Raw genomic sequence first — 18443 nt, 5'->3', positions numbered from 1 at the left:
AGAGCCAGGAGTAACCCCTGAGTGTTTCTGGGTGTGACCCAAAAACCAAAAAAAAAAAAAAAAAGAATTTTAAAGTTTCTTATATTCAAATATTTATGTATAGTTCATGAAGTTTGAGCTTGTTCCTTTTTGCTCTTAGTTTTCTTGCTACAGCTATTTTCCTGTGTTGTCTGAGATCTGATATCAATAGCTAGGGCTTGGTATGGTCAGTCTTAAAAACACTGTAAATGACACATAGGCTGAGCATTTGGGCTTCATGTAACTTCCTATGTTGGAGATTTGACTCCTCTAGAAGTGTATTTTGGAAATGAAGAGGCTGGCAGGGGCTGACTGGACATCTGTTACTGACAATCCGATTTAACCCCTTTCTACTCTCTTTCCTAGCCTAAACCCCAGTCCTACGTGATGCCTGGTCCACCCCAGCTGCATTATAATGGCCATTATACAGAACCATACACGTCTTCCCAAGGTAATGTACATCGTTGCTTAAGTTAGTGACAAAAGTGTCACTGTCTGAATAAATTCATGAAGACTTAGACATCTTGTTTGTTTTTTGGGCCACACCTGGCAGTGCTCAGGGGTAACTCTGGACTCTGTGTGCAGAAGTGCTCCTGGCAGACTCAGGAGACCATATAGGATGCTGGGGATCAAAGCTGGATCTGTTACAGATCGGCCACATGCAAGGCAAATGCCTTTTCACTGTGCTATCACTCCAGCTTTTATTTATTTATTATTGAATAGGTTGGGTTTGGACCACACTCAGTGATGCTCATTGCATACTCCTGTTTCTGCTCATTGGTCTCTTCTAGCAGTGCTTGGAGCAACCTATGTGGGATCAAACCACGGTGCCTGCTGGCAAGATAAATAGCTTATTGCCTATATTATCCCTTTGGTCCTGGTTTTTTTTTTTGTTTGTTTGTTTGTTTGCTTTTTGGGCCACACCTAACAGTGCTCAGGGTTTACTCCTGACCTTGCACTCAGAAATCACTCCAGGCAGGCTCAGTGGACCATATGAGATGCTGGGGATTGAACCTGGGTCATTTAGGGTCAGCCATGTGCCTTCATATACCCTACCACTGTGCTAAAACTCCAGCCCCTGGTTCTAATTTTTTTTTTGGGGGGGGGGTCACACCCGTTTGATGCTCGGGTTACTCCAGGCTAAGCGCTCAGAAATTGTCCCTGGCTTGGGGGGACCATATGGGACGCCGGGGGATCGAACTGCAGTCCTTCCTTGGCTAGCGCTTGCAAAGCAGACACCTTACCTCTAGTGCCACCTCGCCGGCCCTATACTTTTTTTAAATATTTTTTTCACTTTTTTATTTTTTTATTTTTTTTGGTTTTTGGGTCACACCCGGCATTTCTCAGGGGTGACTCCTGGCTGTCTGCTCAGAAATAGCTCCTGGCAGGCACAGGGGACCATATGGGACACCGGGATTCGAACCAACCACCTTTGGTCCTGGATCGGCTGCTTGCAAGGCAAACGCCGCTGTGCTATCTCTCTGGGCCCTTTTTTCATCCTTTTGCTTTATTAAAATGGCACAGAAATATAATGGGATGCCAGGATTCGAACCACCGACCCTCTGCATGCAAGGCAAATGCCTTATCTCCATGCTATCTCTCCGGCCTCTGGTTCAGAAATAGCTCCTGGCAGGCACGGGGGACCATATGGGATACTGGGATTCGAACCAACCACCTTTGGTCCTGGATCGGCTGCTTGCAAGGCAAACGCCGCTGTGCTATCTCTCCGGGCCCCCAGTTCTAATTTTTTAAAAGAAGTTTACTTATTAACTTATTCATTCTCTTTCCTAAGTATTTTAATTAAAAAAAAAAAAACCAAAAAAACCAAAAACGTGTCTGAGGTCCTTTATTTTTAAAGCTCCCCCCTTTTTAAAAAAAAGATAAGAGATTAAAAAAATAAAAAGGTGGTGTGTGTGTGGCAATTGTTGTTTGCATAGGCACAATAAAATATGGGAGAAAAGAAAGAAAAAAAAAACTTTAGCCTAAAAAAAAAACAGGGAGCCTTTATCCCATGAAGTATGTTGACCAACTCCAGGCACCAGGCATACTAGGTTGTCCAACTCCAGAGTCTTTTCTCTGTGGCCCCAGTCAAAGCTCTTCACCATCACAGTTGTTGTCATCAGGTTTCTGTCGTTAAAGATCCTGGTTTCTGTAAACAAACAAGCAAATCTTAAAATGTCTTTGCGGACCCCTTTTCTGTCTGCAGACAACCTCTTCGTGGCCAACCAGAACGGCTACTACTGTCACTCGCAGACCAGCCTGGACCGAGCCCACCAGATGGACCTGAGCGGCCGCCTCCGCAACGGCAGCGTCTACAGCGCGCACAGCACCAACTCGCTCAACAACCCGCAGCCCTACCCGCAGCCGTCGCCTATGTCGTCCAACCCCAGCATCACGGGCAGCAGCGACGTGATGCGGCCCGACTACGTGCCATCGCACCGGCACAGCGCCCTCATCCCGCCGTCTTACAGGCCCACACCCGACTACGAGACGGTGATGAAGCAGCTGCACCGTGGTGGGGGCCCCGCCATGGCCACCGAGCGCCATAGCCACTCCCTGCGGAACCTCAACATCGGCAACTCCTATGCCTACAGCCGGCCGGACGCTGCACTCGTCTACAGCCAGCCGGAGATCCGAGAGCATGCCCACCTGGCCTCGCCACCTTCGGCCCATTACCCATTCACGCTCAACTACAGCTTCCACAGCCAGTCCCCGTACCCCTACCCGGCCGAGCGGAGGCCTGTGGTGGGTGCTGTCAGCGTGCCCGAGCTCACCAATGTGCAGCTGCAGGCCCAGGACTATCCCGGCCCACCCAACATCATGAAGACGCAGGTGTACAGGCCGCCGCCTCCCTACCCGTACCCACGGCCAGCTAACAGCACCCCGGACCTGTCCCGGCACCTGTATATCAGCAGCAGCAACCCTGACCTCATCACCCGGCGGGTGCACCACTCGGTGCAGACCTTCCAGGAGGCCAGCCTGCCCGTGGCACACTCGCTGCAAGAGGTGAGCGAGCCCCTGACCGCTGCCCGCCACGCGCACCTGCAGAAGCGCAACAGCATTGAGATTGCGGGGCTCACTCACGGCTTTGAGGGGCTGCGACTCAAGGAGCGGACCATGTCGGCCTCGGCCGCTGACGTCGCCCCACGGGTGTCCACTGCGGGTTCCCAGTCCTGCGTGGCACCCGCTGCCACTACTCCTACCAGCACCGAGGAGAGGACGGAGGAGGATGAGGGCCTGCGCTATGGCCACAAGAAATCCCTCTCTGATGCCACTATGCTGATCCATAGCAGTGAGGAGGAGGAGGACTTCGAGGAGGACAACCGGCCCCAGGTGTCCCCAGTGTCCCCACTGAGCCCTTACTCGCCAGACTTGCAGTCCAGCTATCCTGCAGCCGGTGCCGCCGCCGCCGCCGCTGCTGCTGCAGGCCCTTTGCACATCCTGGAGCCCAAGTGCCATGTCCCTGAACCTGAGAAGCGGAGCAGCTCCGGGACCCTGGCTGGGGAGGCACTCCGGCCCCGGTGGGAAGGGATGCTGACACCTTCCATGTCCGAGTCGGACCTCACCACGTCCGGCAGGTACCGCGCCCGGAGGGACTCATTGAAGAAGAGACCGGTGTCCGATCTTCTCTCTGGGAAGAAGAATGTGGTGGAAGGGCTCCCGCCGCTGGGGGTAAGGGGCGCGGGGTGCATGGGTACCTCTCTTCCTCCACCTGCCCTTTCTTCCTGCTCTTTGCACCCATCAGTTTTGGATTCTTTACTTCTGATGTTTCCCAAAGGTTTTCTTTTTTTTGGGGGGGGGGGCGCACCTGGAGATGCCCTGGGCTTATGTCTGGCTCTGCTTAGGAATTACTCCTGGTGGGCTGGGTGGGCTATGTGTGGTGCTGTGGATTGAACTCGGGTCTAATTTGTGCCAAGAAAACATGGGGTACTATCCCTTCCCCTCAAAACTCCCACAGCCTCTCTTTCTGGTGGTTTTTTGTTTGTTTATTTTTGGTTTTGATTTTGGGGCCACACCCAGTAGTCCTCAGAAGTTACTCTTGACTCTGCATTCAGGGGTTATTCTTGTCTGTGCTCCTGGACCATATGGAATGAGATCAAACCCAGGTCGGTTACATGCAGGGAAAACCTCTACCCTCTGTACTATTGCTCTGGATCCTATTTCAACTTCTTTTCTTTTAGCCTGACTTAAAAATAATACTTTGGGGCTGGAATGATAGTACAGCAGGTAGGACATTTGCTTTGAATGCTACCAACTGGTTCAATCCTTGGTATTCCCCTTATGATTCCCTGAGCCCACCAGGAGTGAATCCTCAATGCAGAGACAGAAGTATGCCTTAAATACCAACTGGTGTGGGTTTTCTTCCTCCCAAGTCTGTTTCCCTCTCCCCAAATCTCTCCCTCCCTTTCCAACAAACCACAGATATTCTACTCTATTTTTTAGTTCATTTGGAGTACTGCGGATTTGATTCTTCTCATCGAGTTGAATGGCTATCAGTTAATTAGGCCATTAGTTGTTTTGCTGGATGAGCTGGTATGGAAGGGAGAGAATGAAGGCCATATCTTAGCAATGCAAAGTTAGGGTGAAGGAGGTGACAAATATCTTGGCTGTGGCTGATTGTATTCAGTGTGAGGTCCCTCTGCATCCACCCAAGATGCTTCACAGCTTTTGTGGGGACCCTGCACTCAGGTGGTGGTTGGGAGAAGGAACCATGAATGCAGCTGGGGGTCCAAAGCATCTTCACATAAGGCAAGTGCTCTGCCACTGAATGCCATCATGGGCCCCCTTCTTATGCATCATGTCATTCTCAAGGTCAGAATCCATGTGGGTAAGGCTTGAGTTACTCGGTTATGATCTCTGGGCTAGAGAGTGGTTTTGGAGTTGAGAAAGGGACACTATCAAGACAAACTCTCAAGAATTTCTTGAGGATGTAGTTAGTGCATGTAGAACCCCAGAAAGGTCCTGTGGAAGCTTGAGAACTTGGCCATCTATGAGAATGGCCAGAGAAATAGCAGATTATAAGCTGACTCCAGTTTCATCCTGGGCATAGGGCCCCTCAAACACCACCGGTTGTGGCTCCTGAGCACAGAACCAGGAACAAGCCAGGGTACAAAACCAGCTACTTTACCAGCACAAAAAGAAGTCAGGAACTGAGCGCTTTAAACTGAAATATGAAAGAACTCACAACTTATAGCTGCCAACATCCAGCCTGCCTGGTCCCTTCATTGTGCCTCCACAATGCCTCCCTTTTACAAATGGGCCATTGTTAGGCATTAGGGGAGGAAGCAGACTCAGATATTAAGTAACATCCTGAGGCTGCACAGAAGTGAAGGACTCAACTGGCATTTTTACTCTGCTCATCTCTCCGACCTATTGTCTCATCTTCCTCTACAGTGTTGTGCACCTACACATGTATTGTTTTATTAAGTAGTAATTGCATGTTCTCCAAGCATTGCTTGCTGAAATTTTTATTTGGGTCAGAGGAGAGAAGGCACACACCCAGGTATGCCCAGAGCTCATTCCTGACTCTGCATCCAAGAATCAGTCTTGGCAGTGGTCAGGGACCATATGGGATGCTGGGATAGAACCTGGGTTGGCCGCGTGCAAGGCAAGTACCCTACCCACTACGCTATCTTTTCCAGCCAAGGCTGAAACTTTTTTTTTTTTTTGGTTCAAACCTGCTGGTGATCAGGTGTTACTTCTGGCTCTGTGCTCAGAAATTGTTCCTGGTAGGCACAGGGAACCATATGGAATGCTGGGATTTGAAACATCATCTGTCCTGGATCTGCTGCATGCAAGGCAAACACCCTACCACTGTGCTATCTCTCCAGCCCAGGCTGAAACTATTTTGGGGGGGGTCACACCTGGCAGCGCTCAGGGGTTGTTCCTGGCTCTACGCTCAGAAATAGCTCCTGGCAGGCTCGGGGGACCATATGGGATGCTGGGATTCGAACCACCATCCTTCTGCATGCAAGGCATACACCCTACCTTCATGCTATCTCTCTGGCCCAAAGGGAAGTGCACTAGCTGGGAACCAGGCTGAAACTTTTTTGGGGGGGGCCACACCCATTTGATGCTCAGGGGTTACTCCTGGCTAGGTGCTCAGAAATTGCCCCTGGCTTGGGGGGACCATATGGGATGCCAGAGGATCAAACCAAGAACCACAGTCCTTCCTTGGCTAGCGCTTGCAAGGCAGATACCTTACCTCTAGTGCCACCTCGCCGGCCCCCATGCTGAAACTTTTTGACTCTCCAAGGGTTAGGGTTAGGCATTTCAGATGTTGTCATTTCAGCATGTCTGTTCTATGTCCTCAATACGGTGTTGGATTATCCAGGCCTCCACACCCCGTGTCCTGACTCTGGCTGAACTAAAACAAGTAATTAGCCTATCTCCTCTTTCTTTTCAGTTTCTGGCTGTGCTTGGCCTTTTTCCCTGACTCTGCAGCTGCATGCTCAGACTTGAGGGCTGCTCATATGTACAGTTGTAGTCTTGTCTTTTATATCCCCAAGACACTTGTAAACACCCGCATAAGCAGGGGAAAAACTCACCATATTATTTATTGGAGTGATGAAGATAGATCACTACATGTACCAAAAATTCTCACCTGAGTGCCTGAATTTAAATGTTTTTTTTTTTTTTCCAAACAAGTTAGCATAGCTTTTATTTTTCCTCCCTTCCTTGAAACTCTGTTGATTTTATTAGGATGACTGGGGAAGTTGCACACATGCTTTCATTGTGCTCACACATCTGTTTAGTTGTGGTGCTTGCCAGGTATCACAGCCTTTTAGCTGCAGTGCTTGCATCTATCTACCAGGGCATGTTCAGAAACTGCTGGTGGCTTGGGGGAATCACGGATAACAGGGCTGCTGAGAAAGAAGAGCAAAGGTTCCAGAATCCTGTTTGGTGTCTGTAGGAGGCACTGTGGGCTGAATTCATGACCTTGTGCTTGCAAAGCAGGCACTCTAGCCAACTGAGCCATCTCCCAGCCCTTGTTTAATGACCTTTGAATTTGTACTCTTTTTTTTTTTTAATCTGGACAGCACATTATTTATTCATCTACAGATGGAGGCCAGAGTCTCAGGTGAGAGAACAGGGAAGGTAGAGACTCAAGATGGTCCACATTCTAGGCTGAGGATGGGGTGTGGATGTCTGTCCCAGAGATACTCAGCCTGAGTTCCTGAGCCCATTAGACAGGACTTTTATAGTCCACGCTCTTTGCATTTCTGCAAGAGTGGCCTTGCATTGTCACGTATGACCTGGATTCTTTCCCCAAATGATGCTTGTTTTCAATGTAGTCTAATAAGAGTTATTGTTCCCCTTTTGTTTGAAGTGCTTATTATTTATATAGTGGTCACATGGGGAATTGAACCCAGGCCTCACTCAGGCCAGGCCAGTCATCTGCCACTAAGTCACACCACGAACTGGCTCTTCTTTTTGAGTGGGACTTAACAGCTTTGTCTCAATCTGAAGATTGTGATCAGTTTGGCTCTCTCATAACTCACTCACTGATCTATAGACATCTAGAGCACCACTTATGTTCTGTGGCTGATTGTTTTTGCTCCTCTGTGGCCCAGGAGTTGAGCAAAGGGCTTAATTTGCCGCTGCCCTCTAGTAACTCTGCTCAGTGGTCTAGGCCAGGCCCTGCCCATAGTTGAACTGCCCCTTCTCTGTCTGCCCTCTGTCCTCCCTGTTCACAGCCATCATACCTCCTTCATGATCTCATTGTTCTCAGCTCCACCCAAAAGTCTGCCTTAAAAAAATGCTTCCTAAATAGATGGATATGGCCTATGCAACCTCATTGGGTATTTTTTGAGACAATCCACACCAACTGCTTTAAGCTCTCTGTTCTCATTTACAAGTGAAGAGGAACCCATAGAGATTGTGGAGTGGGGGTTGGCAAATGTGATCCCATATGGGACGCACAGAAAATACTCAGCCAATTTCTATGTTACTGGGAGGTTGCATCATACAACAAACTTAATGATCTCTGAGAACCCCTACGAGACACTGAGCCTTCCAGGTGGGTGGCCAATGTCTTGTTGAGTGGTGCCAACAAAGAACGCTAATGTGAATTCAGGCTCTAGAGGGTTAATACAGCAGAAAGACAGCAAGACTGGGAAACAGGTTGCTGATAAGCGATAGGTTTCATAGTTCTCCGCCCGTCCTCACCTCCAGAGACTGGATCGAGAGATTTCTTTTTGTCGCACCCTGGGCTTGTGTGGTGAGTTTCACCTCAGCGTGTGGGCTGCACCTTTCAGACCTTGCCCCTGGGTTCTGAAGGGCAGGTACTTAAAGGGGATCTGAAGCTGGAGCAGGATGAATGACCTTGCTAAAGGTTCTGGTTTTAAAGCTGATCTCACTAGCTATCAGCTCCATATTGGTTCTCTGGGCTGGAGCTGTAAAATCATTCTGGGCAGAGGAGAACTGAATATCCCCTCACCTGCCAGCCAGTGGATGTCACATTACAAAGGCTATTGGCCATTGTGGGAATGTTTGGACCAACTTCCTGCTGCCAATTTATTGTAAAATGTTTACTATTCAGTTGGTACTGAAGCATTTTGTTCAGTTCATGTATTTTATTGAATTTTTTTTGGGGGGGACTCACACTTAACAGTGCTCAGGGTTTACTCCTGGGTTTTCACACAGGTATCACTCCTAGGGGAGATTGGGGAACCATATGGGATACCAGGGACTGAACTTGGTTCATCAGGTGCAAGGCAAACACTTTACCTGCTATAATATCTCTGGCTCCCTGAAACTTTTTTTTTTTGGCTTCTGGGCTACATTAACAGTACTTATATTTTACTCCTATTTCTGCTCAGGGGTTGTTCTTGTCGGTGCTCGGGTTTCCAGGGATAGAACCTAGCTCAGTTGTATATAAGAAAGCGCCCTACTTGCTATCTTGCTATACTATTGCTCTAGCCCTATGTCCATTTTATTTTATTATATATTATCAATATGTTATTATTATTATATATTGTTTTTGGGAAGGGGCACATCCAGCAGTGCTCAGGGTTTACTCTTTTTTGTTTGTTTGTTTTTGGGTCATACCTGATGACGCTCAGGGGTTTCTCCTGGTTCTATGCTCAGAAATCGCTCCTGGCAGGCTCAGGGGGACCAAATGGGATGCCGGGATTTGAACCACCGACTTTCTGCATGCAAGGCAAATACCTTACCTTCATGCTATCTCTCTGGTCCCAGGATTTACTCTTGGTTCTGCACTTAGGATCACTCTTGGCAAGCTCAGGGGAAACATGGGGTGTCAGGTATCCAATCCAGGTTGGTTTAGTGCAAAGCAAGTACCCTCCCCTTTGTATTGTTACCTCATTTCCTACATTTTAGCCTCCTTTTGCCCTAGAGACATTTTTAGCCTCTACAGGAACTTTCTAGTAAATGTATCTCTATTTTATCCCACCCTCCTCACCCCTCCTCATCCAGTTGCATTGCAATAGGGTTGATTTCCTTCATGAACAGATCTAAGCTGTCAGCTTGAGGTGACTGTTTTACAGTGATTGTGGCTTCCAAGGAGACTTAGGTTACTTTGGCTTTTTCCCTTAGAGAAGAACTGCATTGACTTTAAGGACAGTTCTGGACAGTGGTTGTTTTCAGGGGACGGTGTGAATACTCACTCCTATAGCCTGTCTTCTGGTGTCTTTTCCAGGTTTAAAAATGAGGTGATTGGGACCAGAGAGATGGTACTGTGGGTAGGGTGTTTACCTTGCACATAGCCAACCTGGGTTCAATCTTTGGCATCCTATATGTTCCCCAGTAGTGATCATCATTACATGTGCTCCCCATCTCCCTCCTCCAAGAAATATCTGGTAGTTCTAAAGGGAGGGAGTGTAGTTAGGACAGAGAAGGAACCATTATGACAATGACAGTTGCAAATGATTGCTCTGGACAAGAGCTGAGTGCTGAAGGGAAATAAAAAGATAACACTTGATACCTTTTTTTTTTTTTTTGGTTTTTGGGCCACACATGGCGGTGCTCAGGGGTTACTCCTGGCTGTGTGCTCAGAAATAGCTCCTGGCAGGCACGGGGGACCATATGGGACACCGGGATTCGAACCAACCACCTTTGGTCCTGGATCGGCTGCTTGCAAGGCAAACGCCACTGCGCTATATCCGGGCCCACACTTGATACCTTTTTAATAACAGTATCGCAAACCACAGTACAAACCTTTTTAGTAACAGTATTGCAAACCACAGAGAGAGAGGGAGTGGGAGGGAGGCAAAGAGGGAACAAATGGGGGGAGAAGTGGGGAGACAGAACAAAGAGGGAGGAAGATAAAGTGGGAAAGAGAGAGAGGTAGGTTGAGGTGGATAGTTGGGAGACTGGGGACATTGGTAGCAGGAAGCAGACACTGGTGAAGTAATAGGTTCAAACATATGACTATTAACAACTATATAAACTATTAACAATTTTGTAACTATATCTTATAGTGATTTCATATAAAAATTAGTAAAAACAAATTGGGTGGTTCTGAGAGGTGTGGTGTGGTCCCTCCAGTGCAGATTGCAGAAGCCTGCCACAAAACATTTTTTTTTCTTTCAGAGTGATTTTAAAGAATTAGTTTATGGACCTAGAGAGGTGACACATTGATAGAATTTGTACCTTCTGTGTGTGAGGCCCTCGGTTTGGATTCCCTGGTACCCCCCCCCCCACTCTTTTTATTATTGCATTTTGCATTTTGGTGGCTTGAGATTTCACCTAGGATTTCACACCTGCAAGACAAGTGCTCTAGTACTAAATTACATCTCCAGCACAAAATATTTATATATTTTCTTTTTTTTTTGGGGGGGGGGGGCGAGGTGTCACACTCAACAATGCTCAAGGGCTGCTCCCAACCTTGTGCTGTGAGTCATTCCTGGGGACCCAGGTGGTGTAGGAGTGAAACCCGTGCCTGGCCTCCTGTCTCCAAAGCATGTACTCAGCCCAGTAAAGCTCTGTCCCCAGCACAACCATAAGAACTTCTGTAACCTAGTCAGGACAATGGGCATCCTTTTGGGACTCAGGGGTGTGTGTGTGTGTGTGTGTGTGTGTGTGTGTGTGTGTGTGTGTGTGTGTGTGTGTCATGGTTTGTGATTTGGGAGTCCCGTGGAGGAATGTAGTCTGCTGGGTGCCTCCTCCTCATTCCAGCAGAGCCTGGAAACCTGCATTTGTTTCATAACCTCCTTATCTGGGTCGCTTATCAGGGCTCTGGCCTTGAAAGGCCTGTCTTCCTCCTCAGCTAGGGGGTGTGAGTGTGGCCCAGAATCCTCCCTCTGTTGTTCCTGTCTCCTGTCCCTGCCTGTCCCTCTGCAGGTTGCTTTACTGGTGCCGCTTCTTAGATCCATCTGCCTCTTTCTGTAGGGAATGAAAAAGAGAGATGCCAAAAAAATCGGTCCTCTCAGATTGGCTGCTCTGAATGGACTCTCCCTCTCCCGTCTGCCTCTGCCGGATGAAGGAAAGGAGGTGCCCGCTCGAGCCACCAACGATGAACGGGTACGTACTGGGTGAGGTATCCCATGAGAGTCCCTGGATTTTCTAGCCCATCTAGCATTCAAGGAGGAGCACTGAAGAAGATTGTAATCTGGACAGCAGAATGGGGCAATTTTTTTTTTCTTTTTTTTGGGGCCAGACCCAGTGGTGCTCAGGGGTTAACTTCTGGCTCTGCACTCAGAAATCGCTCCTGGCAAGCTCAGGGGACCACATGGAATATAGAGATTGAACTTGGGTCAATGGTGTGCAAGGCAAATGCCCTGCCCATTGTACTATTGCTCTGGTCCTGAATGGGATACATTTTGTTTGTTTGTTTTCTTGTTTTTGTTTTTGGGTCACACCCAGTGGTGCTTAGGAGTAATTCCTGGTTCTGCACTCAGAAATCGCTCCTGGCAGGCTCAGGGGACCATATGGGATGACGGGATTTGAACCGGGGTCTGTCTTATGTTGACTGTGTGCAAGGCAAACAAATGTCTTACCACTGTGCTATTGCTCTGGCCTCCTGAATGGAATACATTTATAGTTGATTTTTTTCTATAGAGATATTTAGTCTGTTGAGTTTTGTTTATTTCTATCTGGTGCTTCCCTATCGTCCAGCCTCCCAGGTCCTCCTTACTGCTCTTTCTGTGTGTATATTCCCCACTACATCCATGACCAAAGTCCCAGCACCATCTGTTTTTCCAGACAGGCACTTGAGATGGCTTTAAAGTTAGAGGAGACACACGGAGAGAAAATAGCTTCACAAAACCATTTTTTTCTTTTTAAATCAAAACTGCCTACAGGTGGAGATGCACTTTCTCTGGAGTTTGATTAGATCAGACATTACTGGGCTATTCATGGCTTTTCTTTTTGTTTTGGGCCATAACCGGCCATGCTCAGGGGTTACTCCTGGTTCTGTATTTAGGAATTACTCCTACTGGTGCTCGGGGGACCATATAGGATGCAACTGTGTGAACTTTGGGTAAGGCAAAGTTCTGCTGCTCCAGTCATAACTTTTTCTTATTTTATCTTCGCAAATCAGAATGTGTGAATGACACACTAAGCAGAGTGCCTCTTGGTTTATTACAGTTAGAAACTGAGTAGCATTCCAATATAGATGATAAAATTGAAGCCTTTGGTTATAGAGATTAGAATTGATTGTCCTCCTTGTAAGACTTTTGCTACTCCCGGGGAATGTTCTGTTTCTAAGGTGATTAGATAACTTTGCTGTGGATCTAGATAGAGTAAATCCAGCAAGTACTTTTGGCTCATTGATTTTCATCCTTTACTCAAAAAGTGCTTCATATTTCTCCCCCAACAAAACTGCCGCATTTGTTCTTTGAACTCATCTTGTTCTGGCATGTTAAAAGTTTAATTTAAGTTTCACTCGGGATTTTTTAATCATAGGCTAACCTTGAAAATAGCCAAATCTCAGAGGTACAGTCAGTCAGTCAGTCAGTCAGAGCTCAGCTGTGACCAGCAACTATTTTCATACTGTCCCACGTACTGTGTTTCACAGTGTAAAATCCTGGAGCAGCGGTTAGAACAGGGGATGGTATTCACGGAATATGAAAGGATTCTTAAAAAGCGTCTGATTGATGGGGAGTGCTCGACAGCACGCCTCCCTGAAAATGCGGAAAGAAATCGATTCCAAGACGTTCTTCCCTACGACGATGCCAGAGTAGAGCTGGTTCCGACGAAAGAAAATAATACCGGTTACATCAACGCATCCCATATTAAGGTGAGAGGAGTCTTCAGAATAATACACAGGGGAAGGTTCAAGTTAAATGGCAAGAACAGCCATGTCTGCCTACTGGAAACACCCTCGTATTGTCCCTTTGTGACAGCTGCATTATATATAATGTTGTACTAGCATATGCCAGCACTGACTATGTTATTAACAGAGTCAGTCAGTGTTGTTCTCCACATTGGGTCATCTCTGCCCACCCCCCACCCCCAATACTGTTCCAGGGTATGGAAGCAGCTACTACATGACCTTTTGTTTTGTGTTTTGGGGGACAAACCTGGTGGCACTGAGGGGTTATTCTGCACTCTTGAGTCACTCCTGGTAGGCTCAGGGGACCATATGTGATACTGGGGATAGAATCTGGGTCAGCTGCATGCAAGGCAAGTGTTCTACCCGGTATGCTGTTGTTTTGATCCCCAACATGACTTTATTGATTACTGTAATTTTAATTGATTTGGGGTTTGAACCAGACACAGCAATGTTCATGGGCTACACCTGGTACATTGCTCAGAGGTTACTCCTGAGAGTCTTAAGACCTTGTAGTGCTGGGATTGAGGCCATGTATCCAGCATGCAAAGGGAGTACTGAACCTCTTCATCCATCTCCCCATCTTTGTTTCATTCTCTTTGTAGTGCTGAATATTTTTCTTGGGGCCTCATATATGCAAGGCATTACTTTAGAACGTTGTCTTACTACATGTGAAAGCCTCTTTCTAGATCAGATTTATTTCAAGAGGAATCCAATTGCTAGTTTTTCCCTTAATGCTACTGCATTTGATTTTTTTTTTGTTTTTGTTTATTTTTACTTTGGGGTCATGCCCAGTGCTTCTCTGGCTCCTGATCTCAACTCTTAGCTTTTGTACTGAGTGCTGCAGTGAATACAGAATGTACATTTTAAAGAGGTCAGTAATGAAATGACATAATTTTGAATAATTTTGAAGTCTTTCTTCATTCTGCAGGAGAATTGAATTCACTCCTTTGCTTCTGTACATGTCACTCATACATGTATCCATCCCTTTTTTTTTCTCTTTTCATTTCAGGTCTCTGTCAGTGGGATTGAATGGGATTACATTGCTACCCAGGGCCCGCTGCAGAATACCTGCCAGGACTTTTGGCAGATGGTGTGGGAGCAGGGAATTGCGATTATAGCCATGGTGACAGCAGAGGAGGTGAGTACTCTGTTTTCCTGGCCCTCCCAGGTCCTGTGGGGATCCTGAATGTTGGAGGTCAGTGCCAGGTAGGGTTGGGGCTTCCTCATTGCCGCCTGTGTGAAGTGGCCCTGTATGTAGTTCGCATTGCCCTGTTTTGACTGTTCTTGTCTTTACAGGAGGGTGGAAGGGAGAAGAGCTTTAGGTACTGGCCTCGACTTGGTTCTCGGCACAACACCGTGACCTATGGAAGGTTCAAGATCACTACACGATTCCGCACTGACTCTGGCTGCTACGCTACTACGGGCTTGAAGATGAAGCATCTTCTCACGGGGCAGGAACGGACTGTGTGGCATCTCCAATACACAGATTGGCCTGAGCATGGCTGTCCAGAGGACCTCAAGGGCTTTTTGTGTAAGTGTGTTCTCTTGGTGCAGGTGGCACAGAGGAAGGATTGGTTTCCCCAGTTATTCCCTTCGTCCTGTCCCCTTGAACCTTAGGGCTTCTTTTTTGTTTGTTTGTTAGTTTGTTTTTGGGTCACACACAGTGGTGTTCAGGTATTACTACTGACCCTGCATTCAGGAATCACTCTTGGCAGTGCTCAAGGGACCATATGGAATGCCGGGGATTCAACCTGGGTCAGCCTTGTGCAAGGCAAGTGCCTTGACACTGTACTACGTCACTCTGGCCTCCTGGGACTTTTGTTTTTCATAGTTTGTTAGTTTGTTTTTGGGCCACACCGGTGGTGCTCCTGGCTCTGTGCTCAGAAATCACTCCTGGCAGGCTCGGGGAACCATATGGGATGCTGGGGATCGAACCTGGGTTGGCCACATGTAAAGCAAATGTCCTGCCTGCTATGCTATCGCTCCAGCCCCACCATTTTATTTTGACCAAACCCTTCAATGATCAGGAATCACTCCTGTAGGGTTCAAGGAACCATATGGGGTTCCAGGGATTGAGTATAGGTTAGTTGTGCAAGCCAAGCACCCTGCCTGCTGTACCACTAGCTGTCTAGCTCCTAAACTTGTTTCATGGTGAAGAGAGGCTCCCCAGGGAAAAGAAGTGCAGGCCAGATGGGTGGTAAGTAGCCTTCCTGGCCTGCTTTCTCAATGCCTTTGGCTATTTCTTCTGTGGGTAAGATGGGCAGCCTAGTCTGGTCTGCCCAAGAGAACTGGACTTCAAGATTCCGTGTCTGTCATGAGTTGGGGCCGGTGAAGCATCATCGATGGGCCTGTACCAAAGTCTTCTGTGTCAGTGACATCACTAGAAAACGAGGTCAATTTCTGGTACTCCCTGATGCCTTTACTCTCTCCTTGGTCTTTGACAGCATACCTGGAAGAGATCCAGTCCGTCCGCCGACACACCAACAATTCGAGTGAGCCCCAAGGCCCCAACCCACCACTGCTGGTGCACTGCAGTGCGGGCGTGGGCCGGACGGGTGTGGTCATCCTGTCCGAGATCATGATCGCCTGCCTGGAACACAATGAGGTGCTGATCTCCCCCAATAGGGTGGGATGCAGGGCTGGGGAAGAGAGGCACCAGTTGACACTGAGCTCTTTCCAAAGTACTGTATTTTTTGTACCATAAAGCTCACTTTTTCCCCCCCCAAAAGATGGCAGGAAATGTCTGTGGGACTTATGGAGTAAATGCCGCCTGGAGCTGAAGCCTGATTATTATTATTATTATTAATTAATTTTTTTTTTTTTTGGCTTTTGGGTCACACCGCCGGTGCTCAGGTGTTCACTCCTGGCTCTACTCTCAGAAATCGCTCCTGACAGGCTTGGAAGACCATATGGGATGCTGGGATTCAAAAGACCATCCTTCTGCATGCAAGGCAAATGCCTTGCCTCCATGCTATCTCTTCGGCCCAAAAGCCTGATTATTTAATAAAAGTTATTTTATTTTATTTTATCTTTTTGCTTTTTGGGCCACACCTGGTGACGCCCAGAAGTTACTCCACCTATGCACTCCTAACTTGGGGGACCATATGGGATGCCAGGAGATCAAACCGTGGTCTGTCCTAGGCTAGCGCGTGCAAGGCAAATGCCCTACCGTTTGTGCCACTGCTTCAGCCCCATTATTTTATTTTATGATGTAAAAAAAATGTTAGGTAAATGTGTTGAACCAGCTGTGGACCAGCGTATTGTAAATATACTTTGGCCTCACAGGCTGGTTGTTACCAGCCGCTGTCCTCTGATGTCGTCTTCCATTGCACCATTTGCTTTAGAATATTTTTTTGTTTGTTTGTTTTTTGGGTCACACCTGGCAGCGCTCAGGGGTTACTCCTGGCTCTATACACAGAAATCGCTCCTGGCAGGCTCGAGGGACCATATGGGATGTCGGGATTCAAATCATGGTCCTTCTGCATGCAAGGCAAACACCCTACCTCCATGCTATCTCTCCTGCCCCTAGAATATTTTTTTCTTCTTGTTTTCCTATCTAAAAACTATATACATCTTATGATCAGGTGCATCTTATAGAGTGAAAAATATGGTAGTTTGTTGGGGGTATAGATAGGAAGTAGGGGGTGGAAGCAGATTTCTGCTGGGCAGGATGGGCTGACCATGGTACCTGTCCCCACCCTCCCAGGTACTGGACATCCCGAGGGTGCTGGACATGCTGCGGCAGCAGAGGATGCTGATGGTGCAGACCCTGTGCCAATACACCTTCGTCTACCAAGTCCTCATTCAGTTCCTGAAAAGCTCCAGGCTCATCTGAGCTCCTTCGGGGAACCAAGTGATTGCCTGACTCTTGGTTTTCTCCTCCACCCTCATTCGCTACACGTCTAACCTCTGGGGCACCAGTGACACTGAGCAGAAGGCTGGAGGGGTGGGAGGGCACCAATTTGGCAAGAGAACGGGGTTCTCCCGCCCGGTTCTTGTTTGTGGGGTTTGCAGTACTTGCACACACTTCCGGAGATTGTGTTTTCTAGACAATTCTCTGTTTTTACCAAGGCTATGCTGAGCAATGCTGGCGCATATTTTAAAACTAGTTTTTGATAATGGAATTTTATTTTATGACTAAACTATTTGGGGGTTTTATGGAGAAACTGTACTTTTGGGTGGGCCGAGCCTCAGATGAGTGGCTCCTTTTATAACTTTGTATTTAATACCTTGTAACTATATTTTGTTGCTTGTAAACCACCACCACCACCACCACCACCTTAGGTTCTTAACAGTTTACTTACGAAACCCCAAACGCTAAGAAGAAATCTGAAAGTGTTATTTTAAAACGAAGAAAACCTTTTTTTATATGCAGAAAAATTTTTTTTATCCTGAATCATATGAGTTTATACCTTCTCTATTTTCTAAACAAGAATTCAAGTCATTAGGTACTGAAATCAGTTCATGTAAGGAGATGCTGGGAATGAAGGTATAGCATTTTTAAGTTGTGAGCGAATAATCAAAATCATGATTAATTTTTTCAGTATTACTCATTAACCTCATTTGATTTCAGCCTCCTATTGGTTGAAAAGGAAATGACGAACGATTGCATCAAGATGGGGTTAAGCACTTTTCGTGTGAACTTAAAATATGAATTTTAATAGGTGGATATTGTGGCGCAAGTGTTTTGGAGGAAAAACGTAGGATAAGGACAAGGAGACGGGTAAGTGCAGAGTAAGTGCGAGATGCAGACGCAGGAGTCTTGCTTGGTCTTTACAGAAATGCAGTATTATCTATCTGTGCTACTTGGAGAGGCTGCATGCAGCTCCCCAGAGAAATTCAGGGCTCAGTTTTCCTGAGGTTTTCCCATGAAATCTCTATTCTTTAGCGAATAATGTTTGTTTTCCATCATTTAAGCCTTGAGATAAGCAGCTCGCTTTTCCTTTGGTTGACAAACAAGTTAATAATAGGTTTGCCTCATGTTCTAAAAATACAGCTAAGACTGGAGCAGCCATCAGAGATTGCTGTGGGATATTCAGAGGTACTGGAAATGTAGTTCCTTAATCCTCTAGCTTCACTGGTGCGGTCGGTTTTAGTGACCTACTGCCCTCGCCATACCGACTGGATTTAGGCCTGTCTGAGTAGGCAGGCTCAAGTTCAGCGGGTCAAGTTCACCTTGACAGGCCAC

At 47.2% G+C, this 18443-nt stretch overlaps 1 protein-coding gene across 1 annotated transcript in view; it reads left to right on the top strand.

Moving 5' to 3' along the window:
- Positions 1-17642, top strand: part of PTPN21 (protein tyrosine phosphatase non-receptor type 21) — a 75269-nt gene extending 57627 nt beyond the window's left edge. Inside the window, exons 12-19 of the mRNA XM_049769775.1 lie at positions 385-469; positions 2225-3690; positions 11371-11502; positions 12998-13219; positions 14265-14393; positions 14552-14786; positions 15700-15860; positions 16962-17642. Of these exons, the coding sequence (XP_049625732.1) occupies positions 385-469; positions 2225-3690; positions 11371-11502; positions 12998-13219; positions 14265-14393; positions 14552-14786; positions 15700-15860; positions 16962-17090 (2559 nt within the window). The 3' untranslated portion in view covers positions 17091-17642. The remainder of the gene's footprint in view (positions 1-384; positions 470-2224; positions 3691-11370; positions 11503-12997; positions 13220-14264; positions 14394-14551; positions 14787-15699; positions 15861-16961) is intronic.
- The last annotated feature ends 801 nt before the right edge of the window (positions 17643-18443 follow it).

The sequence above is a fragment of the Suncus etruscus genome, chromosome 3, assembly GCF_024139225.1.
Source record: "Suncus etruscus isolate mSunEtr1 chromosome 3, mSunEtr1.pri.cur, whole genome shotgun sequence".
NCBI lineage: Eukaryota > Metazoa > Chordata > Mammalia > Eulipotyphla > Soricidae > Suncus > Suncus etruscus.
Note: the sequence above shows the minus strand (reverse complement) of the source record. Positions and strands in the feature narration are given on the sequence as shown.